The sequence below is a fragment of the Oryx dammah genome, unplaced genomic scaffold, assembly GCF_014754425.2.
Source record: "Oryx dammah isolate SB20612 unplaced genomic scaffold, SCBI_Odam_1.1 HiC_scaffold_2, whole genome shotgun sequence".
Classification (NCBI taxonomy): Eukaryota; Metazoa; Chordata; class Mammalia; order Artiodactyla; family Bovidae; genus Oryx; species Oryx dammah.
This window is the reverse complement of record NW_024070186.1, coordinates 35,197,128-35,218,168: the sequence shown is the minus strand read 5'-3', so window position 1 is coordinate 35,218,168 and position 21,041 is coordinate 35,197,128. Positions and strand designations below refer to the sequence as shown.

Here is a 21,041-nt window from a genome sequence, read left to right as displayed (position 1 = left end):
TTATGCCCTGTTGGTGGGAATGTACACTGGTGCAGCCATCATGGAAAAATAGTATGGAAATTCCTCAAAAAAAATAAGAAAAGAAACAAATATTATATGTCAGTTATACCACAATTAAAAAATTAAACAGCTATATGATCCTGCAATTCCATATCTGGGTATTTATCAATAAGAAACAAAAATTACTATCTCAAAAAAAAGTATATGCACTTACATATTCATCGCAGCATATTTATAGTAGTCAAGACAGTGAAACAACTTGGATCAATTGATAGATGAATGAATAAAGAAAACATGGAAAATAAACACTGAAGTTTTATTTAGCCATGAAAAAGAAATCCTATTATTTGCAACAACATGGATACATCTTGAGGACATTATGCTAAGTGAAATAAGTTAGACATAGAAGGCGAATAGTGTATGATCTCACTTATATGTGGAACCTGAAAGAAACTAAACTTAGACAGGTAATAGACTGGTGATTGCTATAGGTTTGGGGGTAGCGTTTTGGAGAAATGGGTAAAGATGGTGAAAAGGTATAAACTCAGTTATAAGACAAAGAAATCCTAGGAATGTAATATACAGCATGTGCTTTATGCATAGTCACTCAGTCGTGTCTGATTCTATGCAGTCCAATGAACTGTAGCTCGTCAGGCTTCACTATCCATGGAATTTTCCAGGCAAGAATACTGGAGTGGGTTGCCATTTCCTTCTCCAGGGGATCTTTCTGAGCCAGCAATTCAACCCACATCTCTTGCATCTTCATTGGCAGGTGGATTCTTTACCACTGTGCCACCTGAAAGCCCACAATTAACAGCACTGTTGCTTCCCAGGTGTAGCACTAGTGGTAAAGAACCTGCCTGCCAACGCAGTAGACATAAGAGAAGCAGGTTCAATCCCTGGGTTGGGAAGATCTCCTGGGAGAGGAAATGGCAACCGATTCCAATATTCTTGCCTGGAGAATCCCATGGACAGAGGAACCTTGCGAGCTACAGTCCACATGGTCGCAAAGAGTTGAAGATGACTGAAGCGACTTAACACACACACATATAGTATATTTGAAAGTTGCTAAGATAATAGATCTTAAAATTTCCTGCACAAGAAAAAAATTTTGAATGTATGTGTAGTATTATTGTGGCATTCATTTCTCATATATATAGGTAGCAAATCATAATGTACACCTAAAATGAATACAATATTCTATGTCACTTATATCTCAATAAAAAACAAAGTATATTCTTAAAATTACTTCTAATACACATTATTAGATATGTATAAAATTGAATTTGTTTAGTTTTTTTTATTATTTTATTTATTTATTTATTTTTGGCTGTGCTGGGTGTTCATTGCTGCAAGGGCTTTTCTCCAGTTGTGGCAGGTGAGGGCTCCTCTCTCGTTGCAGTGTGCAGGCTTCTCATTGTGGTGCCTTCTCTTACTGTGGACCTTGGACTCTAGGGCACACAGGCTTCAGTAGTTGAGGCACATGGGCTCAGTGTTTGCAGCTCCCAGGCTCTGGAGCACAGTCTCAATGGCTGTGGCACACTGGGTTAGTTGCTTCGTGGCATATGGGATCTTCCTGAACCCGTCTCCTGCACTGGCAGGCAGATTCTTTACCACTGAGCCAACAGGGAAGCCCTTGGTTAGTTTTTTGAAACCAAGTTTTCTCTGGAAAGGAACTCTTTGATGTTTACAGTTTTCACTCTATTTTTTTAAATTTATTTTTAATTGGAGGGTAATTGCTTTACAATGTTGTGTTGGTATTTGCCATATAACAGTGTGAATCAGCCATGAGTATACATATATCCCCTCCCTCTTAAGCCTCTCTTCCACCCCACCCTGTCTGAATTATTTAAACATTTTATTCTAAGGTATATTTCGTTGAGATTATAAAACCCAAAAGATATGACACATTTTTCATCATTTTTAAATTAAAATGTTTATGTTGATTTGAAAAAACATTTTTGGCATGAAATATAAAGTAATAAGTTTACTAGTTGTTAATTTTCAGTTTTTAAAGTAGATGTTCTTAATTTTTTTCTCAAATAGTAAGTCTATATCATATATTCAAATTATGAGTAGTATAAAGGGATGAAGATTACTCAGTTTATTTTTAGCATTTGAGACTATGACACACTTATTTATAGCTATTTCCAGTTCAAAATTTAATATACCATAAAGCTATAACTATGTAATTTTTATATTTACTTTAATTTTTCAGTAATTAGAAGGAAACAGATTGTATAAACACATTAATCGCATTTTAGAGATGAACAAACTAAAAGATTTTCAAGATTAAGGTACTTAATGAAACAGCTAGATAATAGAGTCTATCTCAGCACTTCCCTGGTGACCAGTAATTAAGACTCCAGGCTTCCATTGCACAGGTGTGGGTTTGATCCCTGGTCAGGAAATCAAGATCCCATATGCTGCAAAACCAAATTAAAAAAAAAAAAGATTATATTTCATGAATCAGATCAGCTTTTTCTCATTAGATATTTGACTGGGAGATGGTGAGGTTAAGGATAGTTTTCTAAAGCAAAATCCAGGGCCTGTCTAAGTAAAAGACATTTAAAGGAGGTCAAGGTGATAAAACTTGTGAGTGACATTTGACTAAATCCGTGATTTTTGTCTCCATGTGTCTCTTTTAATTGCTCTTTATTTTGGTGGCTTCTGACATCCTATGATCCATGTTAATGAGGGCTGTGGACAAGTGGGACTATTCATTGCTTCTTCCTGGCTTTAAGCAAGGAGAGGTTTCCAAAATGTGGTTCGTACGGGAAGTCCTCTGGTAAGATACCACATGGGTGTTAGCATTTAGCATGTCTCCGTTTCCCCCCATAAAGACATTAGCCCCCACTAAGGTACACAGTGCACTTAGGATGCCAGTGGTCTAGATGTCCTGTGACTTACAGCCCTGGTTGTCAAGCACTTTTTCCCCTTTTTTAATCCCACCTCTCCCTTCTGAACAACTACTGCTGATCTAGACAGGGTACAATGAAACCAGAGTGCAGTTCTACCTCCCCTTTCATTTTTACTCTCTCCTTTTTCACATGTGCTCATTGAGAGAAAGCCCTCTCACACATTCTTCACACAGTGCAGGAAGAGAAGTGATGACTGTTTTATAAAACAAAATCATAAGCCCATTTACTTAATATAATATTGTAAGGCACATAAATGTAACAACCATCCTATATTCCCCTCTGTAGTTGAATACATGAACAAGTAGACATTTTCTGCATACACTTAGCATGACTGTGACCGTCGGCAGCACTGTACCATCCCTCACAGCAAAGTCTCCGTTTCTGACATGGTCTATGGAATTAGGAAGATATGAGCTGTTTTCTCTTCCATGTCTCACATAGATACTCTTAATTTCTCAGTACCTTACTCCAGTTTCCTCCTTTTTTTCTCTGTCTAGATCATCTCTAAACACCTTTACTTTTTCTATTTATTCAAGAAATATAATGCCTAAAAATATGTAAGTCTAAAATATTTAGATTCAAAATATTTTTAAAATAGTGATTATGGCTTCCTCTTCTATGATTTTAGTCATAATAAGTTATGAAACCAATAATAGATATGAAATCAAGAACAGCCATGGACAGAGAATATACTTTGCAGCAGAAGATACTGCTTTGTGTACTCGACTTTGCTGTGGATCTTATAGACCCTTTACCGTGAGGATTCATGATCTTAAGGACCAAGAAGTCATAACTCTGAAGAGACCACTACAGTGTTCCAGCTGTTGTTTCCCCTGCTGCTTGCAGGAGGTTAGTAAGCAATTACCTGAGTACTTTGTAAAGTAGGTTAGCAAGAATTTTTACCTTGTCATTGAACTACATAATCATATGAGATTTAAAGGAAAAGCAGTATACCAGCTATTGGTTTATACTTGAGAGTAACTTGTAGGAAGGAGGCAGGTGGAAAAAAGTAAGCAGTTAGCCACCCATTCCTGAGCAGTGTGTCCTCTGGGGTGAGATCAGAGATCTCAGAGACCAGACTTCTTGATCTTCAGGGAGACCTGAGAATGTAGGGCACCTGGGTCAAGTCCCTCACCTGAAATGACCACAAGGGCCTGGACAAACCTAGAGGAGGGTTCCATAGAGAATATCTTTGAATGCCATCCCAGAGGCAAGTGGACAGAAAAGTGAGGAAAAGAACAGATGTGTTCATCTCATAATTTTAGCCAACTTACAGGGAAGGCTGTAAGTTGGGAAGGCTCCTTCTAAGAAATCTCAAATCCTGTGTTTTTCAGTTCTCTATTTGAAAAAAAAGTATTATATCTGAGTGTTGTGAGCACCTTCAGGCTGTAAAGGCCAGGTGTCTCTTTCATAGAACTTGACAGCCTGCTGACAGAGAACATGGATCTCAGGGTGGGGGGGAGCATCAGGGCACAGAGTGTTTATAGGAAGTTGACCTTTGCCTGTATTTCCACTGGCCTGAGACCAGCACTGCCTGGGTCACTCAGGCATCCATACAGGTAGATGTGAGAACAGGGCAGACAGAGCTACAAGCACATAGACATTTGATGTCTAATACTGCACTTCTTTTGAAAGGATAACTGAACTTATTTATACTGAATTTTGTTTCCCATGTCACTTACTTTAGATATAACAATACTCATAAAAATAGCTAAGGCAAAATTGAGAGTTTGATGGAATATTTTCTGCAATTTGTAGGGCACATTAGCATACATTATACTTTTGGTCTTAAAAAATAGGTCTAAGAAGTCCTTATTTACAGATGAACATGCTGAGATACTCTCAAGGTCACCCACGTAGGGTTCAGAGCCAAGATCCCAGGCCCCATTTTTCCTGGTGTCCTAGCACTATTGTCACTCATATTGGAACACTGACCCAGGGATCAGAGCTCTGTTTGTATGCTAAACTACTGTTTATAAAGGAGTTTAAGAGTTTTAATAATTTAGATATTTTTCATAAGTATGAAAAAAAGACCATTTTGAAATATAGGAGGCCAGTAGAGCAGTACTTCAAAGTGGAGACTGTGTGTGCAGTTTGTGTCTCATCTCTTCCACTTTGCAGCCAGGGAAACTTAAACTAATTAATTTACCTCTCTGTTCCTCAGTTACTTCCTCTATAAATAGGAATAATAGTACCAACCTGCTAAGAGTGCAGTGTGAATTAAGTGGTGCATAGGATAGCATTTCACACTCAGAAAATGAGCAAAGGATTTAAACAGACATTAAAGAAATGTCTTTTTCAAAGAAAACATACAAATGGCCAAAAGGTAAATGAAAAGCTGCTCAAAATCACTATTGGTCAGAAAAATGCAAATCAAACCCACAATGATGTATTACATCACACCTGTTAGAATGTCTGTTATCACAAAGACATGTTGGCAAGGATGTATCAGTAGAAAAAAGGGAAATTTTGTACATTAGTGGGAATGTAAATAGCCATCATGGAGATGAGTATCAAGTCTCCTCAGGTTATTAAAAATAGAACTACCACATGAGCCAGCAATCCAACATTTGAGTATATATCCTAAGGAAATAATATCAGGTCCTCAAAGAGATTTCTGTACTTATGTGTTTATTGAACCCTTATTTAGTAGCCATGATATGGAAACATCCTTAGTGTCTACTGACTAGTGAATGGATAAAGAAAATGTGAGATGTGTATATATATACACACACACACGTGCATACATATATATACAAATATAAAATATTATTCAGCCAAAAAAAGAGAAGAAAATCTTGCCATTTGTGATAATATACATGCACCTGAAAGTATTATGCTAATTGATAAGTCAGATTAAAAAGACAAATGCTGTAAGTTTTTACCTATATGTCTAATCTGAAAAAAAAAAGTCTAACTCATAGATACAAAGAGTATAATGGTAATTGCCAGGGACTGGTGGGTGGGAGAATCGGGGTAGGTTAAGTCAAACACTACAAACTTGCAGTGATAAAATGAATGAGTTCTGAGGATCTAATATGCAGCCTGAGGACTACAGTTAATAATACTCTACTGTATACTTGAAATTTGCTGAGATAGATCTCATGTATTCTTACAAAAAAAAAAAAATTTACCCATATAAGGTGATGATTGTTTCATTTAACTTAATTGTGGTAATCTTTCTACAATGTGTTTGTATAACAGACCATCACATCATACACTTTAAACATATTACTAATTTTGTGTGTCAACTGTACCTCAGTGAAGGTGGGAGAAAATAATATTATTAATTGAAAAAAAACTACTCAGTAAATGAAAGCGATTATCAGATATTGTTACAATGATGATGATAATTACATATTACCTTACACTCTTGTTTTTGTAGATAGAAATCTATGCCCCTCCTGGTATACCAATAGGTTATGCTACACAGACCTGGCACCCATGTCTGCCAAAGTTTACAATTCAAAATGAAAATAAAAAGGACATTCTAAGAATTATAGACCCATATGTTGTGTGCAACTTTTGTGGAAATATTGAATTTAAGGTAAGAGATAGGATTTGCTTTCCTAATATAAGGATAATATAATTTTGTAAGATGTTACAAATATATTAAATAAATATTTGTATACTGACATCTCAAGAGGATGATAATGTGCTCATGTATTTAACTTTGGTCAGAAAGGTAGTTATTGCTCTGATTAGATGTCAGTGTTGATTTTATTAAATGGAAAAAAGAGCAGCAGAGCCTTATAGTCAAATAAACATAAGCAAAATATCTAACATTTAAACATGGTGGGTTTTGTATGGAGGCACTGAATATTATCATTTAAAACAGAACATTGTGTGTTTTCAGTCATGTCTGACTCTTTGAGGCTCCCTGGACTGTGGCCTGCCAGGCTCCTCCATCCATGGGATTTCTCAGGCAACAATACTGGAGTAGGTTGCCATTTCCTCCACCAGGGGATCTTCCTGACCCAGGGAGGGAACCTGTGTCTCCTGCATTGGCAGGGGATTCAATTCTTTACCACTGAGCCATCAGGGAAGCTCCAAATAGAACATTAGCCTTGTTATTAAATCTGATTGCTAAAACATTGTCTTTCCTTTAGTCTGAAACACAGACTTCCAGTGTTCTAGACCCTTTTCAGGAGCTCTGACTCTTTAAGTTCCTTTGAAAAGCTCACATACGCAAAGAAAATTTTAAGAAAAATGCAATAAGATATACTATACAGTTATGCTTTCTATGGTCCTGTATACTACAATATATTTGTATATTTATTACTACATGAATAAATTATATCATGGCAGTTTTTCAACAGGTAGTCTAGCCTTATAGCTTTTATATTATTCAGATACAAATGCATAATATAAAGGTTCAGTGTTTTATAACTTAATATAATGATTCTCTTAGAAAACCATAAAATCTGTTCAGCTGCATCCAAATTTCCACACAAGGGACAAAATATAAATCTGGAACTAACACAACATTGTAAAGCAATTATCCTGCAATTAAAAATAAATTTAAAAACAAATAAGAAAAATTTTACTTTGGAGCTCTTTGTTTTATACATCCTTCTTTTATTGTTCAGCACCATTCTGTTGTCCAGTTTTACCCCAGGCTTTGAGCCGGAGCATGCCATCAAGTTACTTATTGGTTACCTACCTTCACTCAAAACTGCCAGTCCTCTTTTCCGGGCTTTTGGCATTTTACATTTTCCTATTAACAGTGGATGATAATGAGGCCTTCTATCATATTTAAACATGTACCCTATGTCAACCCTCTGTGCTTGTCTTAAATTAGAATTCAGATGGGCATTCCATTTACTCCCCCCACCGCCAATGGCTTCTAGAAATTTATCAAAGAAATATTTCATATTTATATCATTTTCACTTAATATTTATTTTGGATCAGTTCAACTCATTTATTAAGTCTGTCTTAATGTTAAGTTTTCAGCCAAACTACTTTTATGTATGTCCTCTAAAGCAAAGAAATAATTTTTCATGTATCAGTTTAGTTCAGTTCAGTCGTGTCTGACTCTTTGCAACCCCGTGAATCGCAGCATGCCAGGCCTTCCTGTCCATCACTAACTCCTGGAATTCACTCAGACTCACATCCATCGAGTCAGTAATACCATCCAGCCATCTCATTCTCTGTCGTCCCCTTCTCCTCCTGCACCCAATCCCTCCCAGCATCAGAGTCTTTTCCAATGAGTCAGCTCTTTGCATGAGGTGGCCAAAGTATTGGAGTTTCAGCTTTAGCATCAGTCCTTCCAATGAATACCCAGGACTGATCTCCTTCTGGGTGGACTGGTCAGATCTCCTTGCAGTCCAAGGGACTCTCAAGGATCTTCTCCAACACCACAGTTCAAAAACATCAATTCTTTGGTGCTCAGCTTTCTTTGCAGTCCAACTCTCACATCCATACATGACCACTGGAAAAACCATAGCCTTGACTAGATGGACCTTTGTTGGCAAAGTAATCTCTGCTTTTTCTGCTTTATTGACTACACTAAAGCCTTTGACTGTGTGGATCACAATAAACTGTGGAAAATTCTGAAAGAGATGGGAATACCAAACCACCTGACCTGCCTCTTGAGAAACCTATATGTAGGTCAGGAAGCAACATTTAGAACTGGACATGGAACAACAGACTGGTTCCAAATCAGGAAAGGAGTATGTCAAGACTGTATATTGTCACCCTGCTTATTTAACTTCTATGCAGAGTACATCATGAAAAACGCTGGGCTGGAAGAAGCACAAGCTGGAATCAAGATTGCCGGAAGAAATATCAATAACCTCAGATATGCAGATGACACCACCCTTATGGCAGAAAGTGAAGAGGAACTCAAAAGCCTCTTGATGAAAGTGAAAGAGGAGAGTGAAAAAGTTGGCTTAAAGCTCAACATTCAGAAAACGAAGATCATGGCATCTGGTCCCATCACTTCATGGGAAATAGATGGGAAACAGTGGAAACAGTGTCAGACTTTAGTTTTTTGGGCTCCAAAATCACTGCAGATGGTGACTGCAGCCATGAAATTGAAAGATGCTTACTCCTTGGAAGGAAAGTTATGACCAACCTAGATAGCATATTCAAAAGCAGAGACATGTATCTATAGACAGATGCAAATATTTGTATGCATCTAATGGATCATAATTGGAAAAGGCAATGGCACCCCACTCCAGTACTCTTGCCTGGAAAATCCCATGGATGGAGGAGCCTGGTGGGCTGCAGTCCATAGCGTCGCTAAGAATCGGATACGACTGAGCGACTTCCCTTTCACTTTTCACTTTCATGCATTGAGAAGGAAATGGCAACTCACTCCAGTGTTCTTGCCCAGAGAATCCCCGGGACGGGGGAGCCTGGTGGGCTTCCGTCTATGGGGTTGCACAGTGTCGGACACCACTGAAGCGACTTAGGAGCAGCAGCAGCAATGGATCATAATATGCACAGTTCCTTTTGGCATGTGATTTTAAGAGTATATCTGTTTCATTTTTATCCAACTTTGAAAGTAGATTAAAATTTTCTAGAATTTTTTAAGACTGTCTCTTTTTTCAATTTAGATTAAATCTCTTGATGGAAAAAATGTGGTTGGCAAGATTTCCAAGCAGTTTACTAGGATTATGAGAGAAATATTTACACACTACAGCAACTTTGGCATCCAGTTTCCTGCGGACATTGATGTGAAAATGAAAGCTGTGATACTTGGCATGTGTTTTCTCCTTGTAAGTCTGTTCTCACTAATTTTGGCTGTAGATGATTTCTCTAGTATCAGGCTTAAATTATTCAGTAAATTGTACATTTTAAAATAAGCTTCTTAAATTTATAGCTTTCCCCCCAAAAAAGTATTTATTTAATCCTAGCTCTTAAATTCCATTTTCACCTGATAGTGTGCATTTATAGGTGACTAGTTCTCTCTGGAACCACTACTTAGTTTCACATGTCAACAGAAAGACCTTATATGTTAAGGAGAGGCCCTAGTCTTTGGGGCTTGTATTAAAAAGTCAAAATTAGTGATATGGGACTACTTTAAATATGAGCTTACATAGGATAAAACTCAGAGAAACCGATAGGTTTCTTTTTGATTCACTATTAAGTCATCTAATATAAGGTGTAATCTGCAATGAGTATATATCCAATCAAATCATCAGATCAAATTGCAAATTGAGAGGAAATACATGGGATAAAGCAATGAACCAGACCTTATCTTCACATTAAATCATGTAGGGAAAATTCAGAAACACCAAATACCATATCATACCTCAGTTCAATTAAGTCAGAAGCTTAGCATCAGAGGCTTTTAAAACTCCTGAGATAAATTCAAATCTGGTCAAAGTCAAAGACACCTGAGACAGAGCAATGATTTTTCTGTAATCCCTTACCTGTACAGTAGAAATGCCTGGGTAGCTTTCACACTCCCTATGTCAAGACTGCCCACATCTAGTAAACCAAAATCTGTGGAGGTGGAAACAAGTCTTTAAGCTGATTAGGCTCCCAGATCATTCAAGTTTCCAAACAAGATTTGAAATCATTAGGTAACTATCTTAAACAGTCATTGGAAATGTAATCAGGAAAAACCAAAAGGTGAGAGGATATATAGCAAACAGGACCCTTTCCTTCAACAAATAATTGTCAAGGAAGATAAAAAGAAAAATAATTTGAAAAAAGTAGAGAGACATCAACCTTACCCTGTTTGTGCAGCATGTCTGGATATTGATTTGAACAAATCAATGTAAAAACACATTAACAGGGAATCCAGGGAATTTGAATACTGACTGGTTATTTGATGATGATATAAAACTAAAGTTTTTTTAAGCTCTGATGATGATAATAATACCTATGTACTATTGTTGTTCAGTCGCTAAGTCGTGTCCAACTGTGTGCAAACCCCATGGCCTGCAGCACACCATGCTTCCCTATCCTTCACTATCTCCTGGAGTTTGCTCAAGTTCATGTCCATTAAGTCAGTGATGCTATCTAGCCATCTCATCCTCTGTTGCCCACTTCTCCTTTTGTCTTCAATTTTTCCCAGCATCAAGGTCTTTTCCAATGTGTTGGCTCTTTGCATAGGTGGCCAAAGTACTGAAGTTTCAGCTTCAGAATCAGTCCTCCCAATAAATATTCAGGGTTGATTTCTTTTAGGATTGACTGGTTTGATCTTGCTGTCCAAGGGACTCTCAAGAGTCCTCCAGCACCACAATTCAAAGGCATCAATTCTTTGGCACTCAGATTCCTTATGGTCAAACTCTCACATCCGTACCTGACTACTGGATAAACCATAGCTTTGACAATATGGTCTTTTGTCAGCAAATGGATGTCTCTGATTTTTATTTTTTATTTTATTTTTTTAGATGCGTTCCCAATGATTTTTAATATGCTGTCTACATTTGTCACAGCTTTCCCTCTAAGCAGCAGCATCTTTTAATTTCATGGCTGCTGTCACTGTCTATAGTGATTTTGGAGATCAAGAAAATAAAATCTGTCATTGCTTCCACTTTTTCGCTATCTATTCACCATGAAGTGATGGGGCTGGATGCCATGATCTTAGTTTTTTGAATGTTAAGTTTTAAGCCAACTTTTTCATCCTCTTCTTTCACCCTCATTAAGAGGCTCTTTAGTTCCTCTTCACTTTCTGCTACTAGAATGGTATCATCTGCCTGTCTGAGGTTGCTGATATTCTTCGCAGAAATCTTGATTCCACTTAGTGATTCATCCAGCCTAGCATTTCCCATGATGTACTCTGCATAGAAGTTAAATAAGTATGGTGACAATATACAGCACTGTAATACTACTTTCTCAATTTTGAACCAGTTCGTTGTCCCATGTCCGGTTCTGACTGTTGCTTCTTGACTCATATACAGCTTTCTCAGGAGACAGGTAAGGTGGTTTGATACTCCCATCTCCTTAAGAATTTTCCACAGTTTTTTTTGATCCAAGTAATCAAAGGCTTTATCATAGTCAATAAAGCAAGAGTAGATGCTTTTCTGGAACTCCCTTGCTTTCTCTAAGATCCAGTGAATGTTGGGAATTTGATCTCTGGTTCTTCTCCTCTTTGAAACCCAGCTTGTGCATTTGGAAGTTCTCGGTTCACATACTGCTAAAGCCCAGCTTGAAAGATTTTGAACATAACCTTGCTAGCATGTAAAATGAGCACAATTATGGAGTAGTTTGAAAATTTTTTGGCATCGCCCTTCCTTGGATTGGAATGAAAACTGACCTTTTCCAGTCCTGTGGCCACTGCTGAGTTTTCCACATTTGCTAACATATTGAGTACAGCACTTTAACAGCATCATCATTTATGATTTTAAGTAGGTCAGTGGGAATTCTATCACCTCCACTAGCTTTTCTTGCAGTAATCCTTCCTAAGACCCACTAGACTTCACACTCCAGGATGTCTGACTCCAGATGAGTGATCACACCATCATGGTTATCCATGTCATTAAGACCTTTGTTGTATAATGGCTCTGAATATTCTTTCTCCCTTATCTTAATCTCTTCTGCCTCTGTTAGGTCCTTACTGTTTTGGCCCTTTATCATGCCTATCCTTGCATGAAGTGTTCTCTTGATATCTCCAGTAAGAGATCTCTAGTCTTTCCCATTCTGTTGTTTTCCTCTATTTCCTTGTACTGTTCATTGAAAAAGACCTACTTATCCTTCCTTGCTATTCTTGGAACTCTGCATTCAGTTGGGTATATCTTTCCCTTTTTCCCTTGCCTTTCAATTCTCTTCTTTCTCTATTCTCTTCTTTCTTCTATTTGTAAAGCCTCCTTAGATAACCTCTTTGCCTTTCTGGATTTCTTTTTCTTTGGGATGGTTTTGATGACCACTTCCTCTACAATGTTACAAACCTTCCTCCATAGTTCTTCAGGCACTCTGTCTATCAGATCTAATCCCTTGAATATATTTGTCATTTCTACTGTATAATCATAAGAGCCTTGATTCAGATCACACCCAAGTGGCCAAGTGGTTTTCCCTACTTTCTTCAATATAAGCCTGAATTTTGCAAGAAGGAGCTTATGATCTAAGCCAAAGTCAGCTCCAGGTCTTGTTTTTACTGATTGTGTTGATTTCTCAATATTTGGCTGCAAATAACAGAGTCTGATTTTGGTATTGACCATCTGGTGATGTCCATGTGTAGAGTCTTCTCTTTAGTTTTTGGAAAAGTATTTTCTCTTAAGAAAATACTGTTAGCCTTTCCCCTGCTTCATTTTGTACTCCGGGCCAAACTTGCCTGTTATTCAGGGTATTTCTTGACTTCCTACTTTTGTATTCTAATCCCCTATGATGAAAAGGACATTTTTTTTTTTTAATGTTAGTTCTAGAAGGTGCTGTAGATATTCACAGAACTTGTCAGCTTCAGCTCCTTCAGCATCAGTGGTTGGGGCATAGACTTGGATTACTGTGCTATTGAATGATTTACCTTGAAAACAAACTGAGATCATTCTGTTATTTTTGAGGTTGCACCCAAGTACTGCATTTTGAACTCTGCTCTTGACCCCAAGGGATATTCCATTTCTTCTAAGTGATTCTTGCCCACAGTAGTAGATATAATGATCATCTGAATTAAATTCACCCATTCCCATCCATTTTAGTCACTGACTCCTAAGCTGTCAGTGTTACTCTTGCTATCTCCTGCTTGACCATGTCCAATTTACCTTGATTCACAGACCTAAAATTCCAGGTTCCTATGCAATACTGTTCTTTACAGCATCAGTCTTAACTTTCACCACCAGACATATCCACAACTGAGTGTCAATTCTGCTTTGGTCGAGCCACTCCATTCTTCCTGGAGATATTAGTTATTGCCTGCAGCTTCCCCAGTACTATATTGGACATCTTCTGACCTGGAGGGGGCTCATTTTCATATCTTTTTGCCTTGTCATTCTCTCCATAATGTTCTCCCTCCAAGAATACTGGAGTGGGTTGCTATTTCCTTCTCCAGTGGATTATGTTTTGTCAGAACTTATCACTATGCCCTGTCCATCTTGGGTGGCCCTGCATGACATGACTCATAGCTTCACTGAGTACACAAACCCCTTTGGCATGACAAGGCTGTGATCCATGAAGGAGAAATTACCAGAAGATGAATTCAATTCTTGCAGTTATCAAAAAGTGCATAGAATTATGGGATTTCATTTCTATTAGAATTAAATGCTGCATGTAGAGCTCATATAGCTATAGACTTGCTACAGCTTTTTAACTTTCATAGTTATTTTTTCTTGTTTAACAGATATATTACTGTGTTTCATCAGATCCCTTAGCATCCCTCTGCATCAGAATTATCTCTGTTATGCTGCTGAAATTCATTTCTGTATTTTTGTTTTTTATCTAGGATTTCATGTTTTATGAAAGCAATGGCTGCATTCAACTTTTGACAGGAGGCATATGGTAGCAGAGTAATGAAAGTATCAAAAAATTTGATGTCTATATTGATTGGGACTGTGTAAAAGAAAAACTCATTTTTTTCTCTTGAAAGTCATTATGCCACATGTGAAATACTCTTGATATCTGTAGTCCCAGAATGTGATTTCTGTTTGAAACTACGGTCCATTTTCTGTTCACATGCTTATAACTATTTTATACATTTTCTTTGAATGTTCACTGTGTATTTGGGAGAAATGCATAGGACTGTTTACCTTTAGACATGAAACTTCTTATGAAAAACTATTTTGAATTATATTCTGATTTATTTTACATTTTTATAGCAAAAAATTAATGAAAGACTTATTAAATGAATTATACTGTAAAATTTATATTTTATTAAATCTAATTATTTCACACATAATAAGTGATGTTATTTTGCAAACACTATATATTTGAGAACTAATATTAACATAATTTCAGTTTCCTTTACAATTATGTTCAAATAATAATATAAATACCAAGGAAAGTAAATGTGTTTGTGTTATATTCAGGGATCCACACTATATTAAATTTTTGATAAACTAATCTGCTAATGTAAACAAAATCTTCATATTGACAAGGCAATAAGTTGCCATTTTTGACAGTTTTCAGCAAACAAAGAAAAACATGATTCTGTCCCAAAAAGGACACATTTTAAAAACTCACCGTAAAACTGGGATATTGTTATAATTTTTGAAGTAACCATTTACATATGAAATAGCTCCTATATCCTATTGTTTACAAAACACAGAAACCTTGATATTATTCTATGTATTAAATATAACATACCTACTCCTTTGCAGGGCTTCCCTGTGGCTCAGTGGTAAAGAACCTCCTGCCAATGCAGGAGAGGCAAGTTCAATCCATGGATTGGGAAGATCTTCTGGAGAAGGAAGTGGCAACCTACTCCAGTATTCTTGCCTGGGAAATCCCATGGACATAGACTGGCAGGCTACAGTCCATGGGTTAGCGAAAGAGTTGGACATGACTTAGTGACTAAACAACATCAGCAACTCTTCTGCAGGGTAAAAACTTCAATAGATACCTAATATGAAGTGTACCAATGATCAGATAAGTGAAATTTTAGAATTGTTAACATGTTTTCTTATACATTTGATTTTCTAAACAATCAGTGAACAAATAATTCAGGTGGTATTCTGAACCCTGTACCTCTCATTATCTTTCAATCTCCTTAAAAGGAGCAAAAGCATATGACACCATTAGTAAAGCCAATACTAGTACTAGGAAATAGGATTTCTATCTATCAGCACCTGGTCACCTGAGCTGCTCAGACCTGGGAAAGGCAACGCACATCCAGCTGAGTCTGTGCCCTTGTGGAGTGCCTGAGAACCTGAGCGGCTTAGACCTGGGAGGTGCATGAAATGCAGGGTCTGCTTTGGACAGTGCCTTTGCAGAGAAACCTGGAGCCTGAGCAGTGTAGACACAGGAAACACATGCTGCTTTGATCTATGGCAAAGCCAGTGTGGTCCATACACTGCGATCACTCCCACACACGCCAGCGATATTTGTTTTCAGTATTCCTCCCTCCCCACAACACAACTGAACAAGTGAGCCTAAATAAGTGAACACCTTCACTCCCTTGTGTCAGGGTGGAAATTAGATACTGAAGAGACTTGCAAAGAGAGGAAGCCAAAATTATCAAACAAGAGGGAACCGCGCTGGAAGTAACAGGTGCAACAGATTAAATCCCTGTGGTTAACATTGACTAAGCATTGGAGGGGGGCTATAGACCTTGAGAACAAGTACAAGCTCAAACAAGGAACTATCCGAAATTGAACTGACTCCATGCTGCCCACAACAGCTCCAGAGAAATTCCTAGATATATTTTTACTATTATCACTTAAAAAAAAAGTTTAAGCTCCTTTAATTTTCATTTTTATAACCTACTATTACCTTGCCAAAAAAAGACCCTATTTTTAAAGCTAATTTAATATATATATTAATTTTTGTGATTGATTTTGTTTTGTATTTTTTATATTGTATCTTTGAGAGTCTAACCTCTATACTAGATTTTTAATTTCTGCTTTTTGGTATTTGTTATCAATTTTGTACTTTTAAGAATCTAATCTTCAGTATCCATTTTCACTTAGGGATATGATTACTGGCTTGGTTGCTCTCTCCCCTTTTGACTCCCCCTTTCTCTCTCAGGTCACACCTCTATTTCTTTCCTCTCTCTTCTCTTCTCTACTTTGTGAGCCTCTCTAGGTGTTCCAGACTGTGGAGAGTACTTAGGGAATTGATTACTGGATACATTGCTCTTTCCTCTTTTGATTCCCCTTCTTCTCCTCTTGCTCACCTCTATCTCCCTCCTCCCTCTTCTCTTCTCCATGTAACTCTGTGAACCTCTCTTGGTGTTCCTCGCTGTGGAGAACTGTTTCACCATTAACCTAGATGTTTTATCATCTGTACTGAATGGATGGAGAAATCTTGAGGCTATTGTAAGAATAAGACTGAAAACCAGAGGCAGGTGGCTTAACTCCAAAACCTGAGAACATCAGAGAACTCCTGATTTCAGGGAACGTTAATAAAGAGCTCATCACCCAAAAGCCTCCATACATAACAGTGAAACAAAGCTCCACTCAAGAGCCAATAAGTTCCAGTGCAAGACATACCATGCTAATTTTCCACTAAGCAGGAACACAGCCCTGAGCATTAAAAGACAGGCTACTCAAAGCCATGCCAACCCCATAGACACCCCAAAACTCACTACTGGACACTTCATTGCACTCTAGAAGAAGACGTCCAGCTCCACCCACTGGAACACAGACGTTGGCTCCCCTAAAGAGGAAAAGTTGAAAAGCCACTAGTCCAACCACCCACAGGGAGGAAGCTCCACAATAAAGAAGAATCATTAACTTCCAGCCTACAGACAGGGCACCATAAACACAGCAATCTAAACAAAAAGAAAAGGCAGAGAAATACTCAGCAGGTAAAGTTCAGTTCAGTCGCTCAGTCATGTCTGATTCTTTGCGACCCCATGAATTGCAGCATGCCAGGCCTCCCTGTCCATCACCAACTGCCAGAGTCTACTCAAACGTATGTCCACTGAGTCAGTGATGCCATCCAACCATCTCATCCTCTGTCATCCCCTTCTCCTCCCGCCCTCAAATTTCCCAGCATCAGGGTCTTTTCCAATGAGTCAGCTCTTCACATCAGGTGGCCAAAGTACTGGAGTTTCAGCTTCAACATCAGTCCTTCCAATGAACACCCAGGACTGATCTCCTTTAGGATGGACTGGTTGGATCTCCTTGCAGTCCAAGGGACTCTCAAGAGTCTTCTCCAACACCATCATTCAAAAGCATCAATTCATTGGCACTCAGTTTTCTTTTTAGTCCAACTCTCACATCCATACATGACCACTGGAAAAACCATTGCCTTGACTAGACGGACCTTTGTTGGCAAAGTAATGTCTCTACTTTTTAATATGCTGTCTAGGTTGGTCATAGCTCTCCTTCCAAGGACTAAGTGTCTTTTAATTTTATGGCCGCAATCACCATCTGCAGTGATTTTGGAGCCCAGAAAAAGAAAGTCAGCACTGTTTCCACTGTTTCCCCATCTATATGCCATGAAGTGATGGGACCATATGCCATGATCTTAGTTTTCTGAATGTTGAGCTTTAAGCCAACATTTTCACTCTCCTCTTTCACTTTCATCAAGAGGTTCTTTAGTTCTTCTTCATGTTCTGCTATAAGAAAGAAAGTGAAGTCACTCAGTCATGTCCGACTCTTTGCGACCCCATAGACTGTAGCCTACAAGGCTCCTCTGTCCATGGATTTTCCAGGCAAGAGTACTGGAGTGGGTTGCCATTTCATTCTCCAGAGGATCTTCCCAACCCAGGGATCAAACCTAGGTCTCTGGCATTGTAGGCAGATGGTTTACCATCTGAGCTACCAGGGAAACCTTGAATATTCTGCCATAAGGGTGGTGTCAACTGCATATCTGAGTTTACTGATATTTCTTTGGGCCATCTTGATTCCAGCTTGTGCTTCCTCTAGCCCAGCATTTCTTATGATGTACTCTGCATATAAGTTAAATAGGGAGGGTGACAATATACAGAAGGTAAAGGAATATGACAAATGCCCACAAAACCAAAGAGGAGGAGATAGGGAGTCTACCTGAAAAAGAATTCAGAATAATTATAGTAAAAATGATCCAAAGTCTTGAAAACAAAATGGAGTTTTTCTTTTTTTTTTTTTTAATAAATAGACTAGAGACAAGGATTGAGAAGATGCAAGAAATGTTTAATAAGGACATAGAAGAAATAAGCATCACTCAATAATGAATAATGCAATAACTGAGATTAAAAGCACTCTCAAGGGAACCAAGAGTAGAATAACTGAAGAAGAAGAGAGGATACGTGAGGTGGAAGATAGAATGGTGGAAATAAATGAAACAGAGAGGCAAAAAGAAAAAAAAAAAAGAATTAAAAGAAATGAGGAAAACCTCAGAGACCTCTGGGACAATGTTAAATGCCCCAATATTCAATTCATAGGTGTCCCTGAAGAAGAAGACAAAAAGAAAGGGCATGAGAAAATACTTGAGATAATAGTTGAAAACTTCTCTAAAACAGGGAAGGATATAGCCACCCAAGTCCAAGAAACTCATAGAGTCCCAAACAGGATAAACCCAAGGCGAAACACCCCAAGACACGTATTAATCAAACTGACAAAGATCAAACACAAAGAACAAACATTAAAAGCAGCAAGGGAAAAGCAACAAATAACACACAAGGGGATCCTCATAAGGACAACAGCTGATCTTTCAATAGGAACTCTTCAGGACAGAACATACATACACATAAAGTGATGAAAGAGAAAACCTACAACCTGGATTACTATACCCAGCAAGGATCTCATTCAGATATGAAGGAGAAATAAAAGCTTTACAGAGAAGCATAAGCTGAGAGAATTCAGCACCACCAAACCAGCTCTTCAACAAATGCTAAAGGATCTTCTCTAGATAGAAAACACAGAAGAGGTTTATAAAATCAAATGCAAAACAACAAAGTAAATGGCAACAGGATCATACTTATTAATAATTGCCTTAAATATGAATGGGTTGAATGCCCCAACCAAAAGACAGAGACTGGCTGAATTGATACAAAAGTAAGACCCCTATATATGCTGTCTACAAGAGACCCACGTCAAAACAAGGGACACATACAGACTGAAAGTATAGGGCTGGAAAAACATATTTCATGCAAATGGAGACCAAAAGAAAGCAGGAAGAACAATACTCATATCAGACTCATATCAGATAAAATAGACTGAAATAAAAACCGTGAAGAGAGACAAAGAAGGACACTACATAATCAAAGGATCAATCCAAGAAGAAGATATAACAATTATATATGCACCCAACATAGGAGCACCTCAATACATAAGGCAAATGCTAACAAGTACAAAAGGAGAAATTAACAGTAAACAGTAATAGTAGGAGACTTTAATACCCCACTCACACCTATGGATAGATCAACCAAACAGAAAATTAGCAAGGAAACACAAGCTTTAAATGATACAATGGACCAGTTAGACCTAATTGATATCTATAGGACATTTCACCCCAAAACAATGAATTTCACCTTTTTCTCAAGTGCACACAGAACATACTCCAGGATAGACCACACCCTAGGCCATAAATCTAGCCTTGGTAAATTCAAAAAAAATTGAAATCATTTCAAGCATCTTTTCTGATCACAATGCAGTAAGATTAGATGTCAACAACAGGGAAAAAAAAAGCTATTAAAAATACAAATATATGAAGGCTAAACAATACACTTCTGAATAACCAACAGATCACAGAAAAAAAATCAAAAGAAATAAAAATATGCAAAGAAACAAATAAAAATGAAAACAACAACACAGAACCTATGGGATTCAGTAAAAGCAGTGCTAAGAGGAAAGTTCATAGCAATACAAGCTTACCTCAAGAAATGAGAAAAATATCAAATAAATAACCTTACACTTACAGCAACTAGAAAAAGGAGAAATGAAGAACCCCAAAGTTAGTAGAAGGAAAGAAAAAAAAAACAGAGCAGAAATAAATGAAAAAGAAGCAAAGGAGACTATAGCAAAAATCCGCAAAACTAAAAGCTGGTTCTTTGAGAAGATAAATAAAATAGATAAACCATTAGCCAGACTCATCAAGGAAAAAAGGGAGAAGAATCAAATACAAAATCAGAACGGAAAATGGAGAAATCACAACAGACAACACAGAAATACAAAGGAGTACAAGAGACTACTATCAACAACTATATGCCAATAAAATGGACAACTTGGAAGAAATGGATGAATTCTTAGACAAGTATAACCTTCCAAAACTGAACCAGGAAGAAACAGAAAATCTTAACAGGCCCATCACAAGTACAGAAATTGAAACTGTAATCAAAACACTTTCAACAAACAAAAACTCAGGACCAGATGGCTTCACAGGTGAATTCTACCAACAATTTAGAAAAGAGCTAACACCTACTCAAACTCTTCCAGAAAATTGCAGAGGAAGGTAAACTCTCAAACTCATTCTATGAGGCCATCAGCACCCTAATACAAAATCAGACAAAAAATGCCACACAAAAAAGAAAATTACAGGCCAATACCACTGATAAACATATATGCAAAAATCCTCAACAAAATTCTAGCAAACAGAATCCAACAACATATTAAAAAAGATCATACATCATGACCAAGTGGGCTTTATCC

At 37.6% G+C, this 21,041-nt stretch overlaps 1 protein-coding gene across 1 annotated transcript; it reads left to right on the top strand.

Moving 5' to 3' along the window:
* The first annotated feature begins 3,524 nt into the window (after positions 1 to 3,524).
* On the top strand, positions 3,525 to 14,529 carry LOC120881457 (phospholipid scramblase 2-like). The gene is made up of 4 exons (XM_040265163.1): positions 3,525 to 3,770; positions 6,307 to 6,468; positions 9,483 to 9,644; positions 14,252 to 14,529. Exons 1-4 carry the CDS (start codon positions 3,525 to 3,527, stop codon positions 14,309 to 14,311), a joined length of 630 nt encoding a protein of 209 aa, XP_040121097.1. The 3' UTR covers positions 14,312 to 14,529.
* Positions 14,530 to 21,041: the final 6,512 nt, after the last annotated feature.

What these genes read in the sequence shown, in the direction of transcription:
- LOC120881457 (XM_040265163.1), top strand. Translation starts at nt 3,525, where the DNA reads ATGGCTTCCTCTTCTATGATTTTAGTCATAATAAGTTATGAAACCAAT. An exon ending in TCCCCTGCTGCTTGCAGGAG is followed by an intron (nt 3,771 to 6,306) that starts GTTAGTAAGCAA and finishes TTGTTTTTGTAG; the next exon opens with ATAGAAATCTATGCCCCTCC. An exon ending in TTGGCATGTGTTTTCTCCTT is followed by an intron (nt 9,645 to 14,251) that starts GTAAGTCTGTTC and finishes TTTTTTATCTAG; the next exon opens with GATTTCATGTTTTATGAAAG.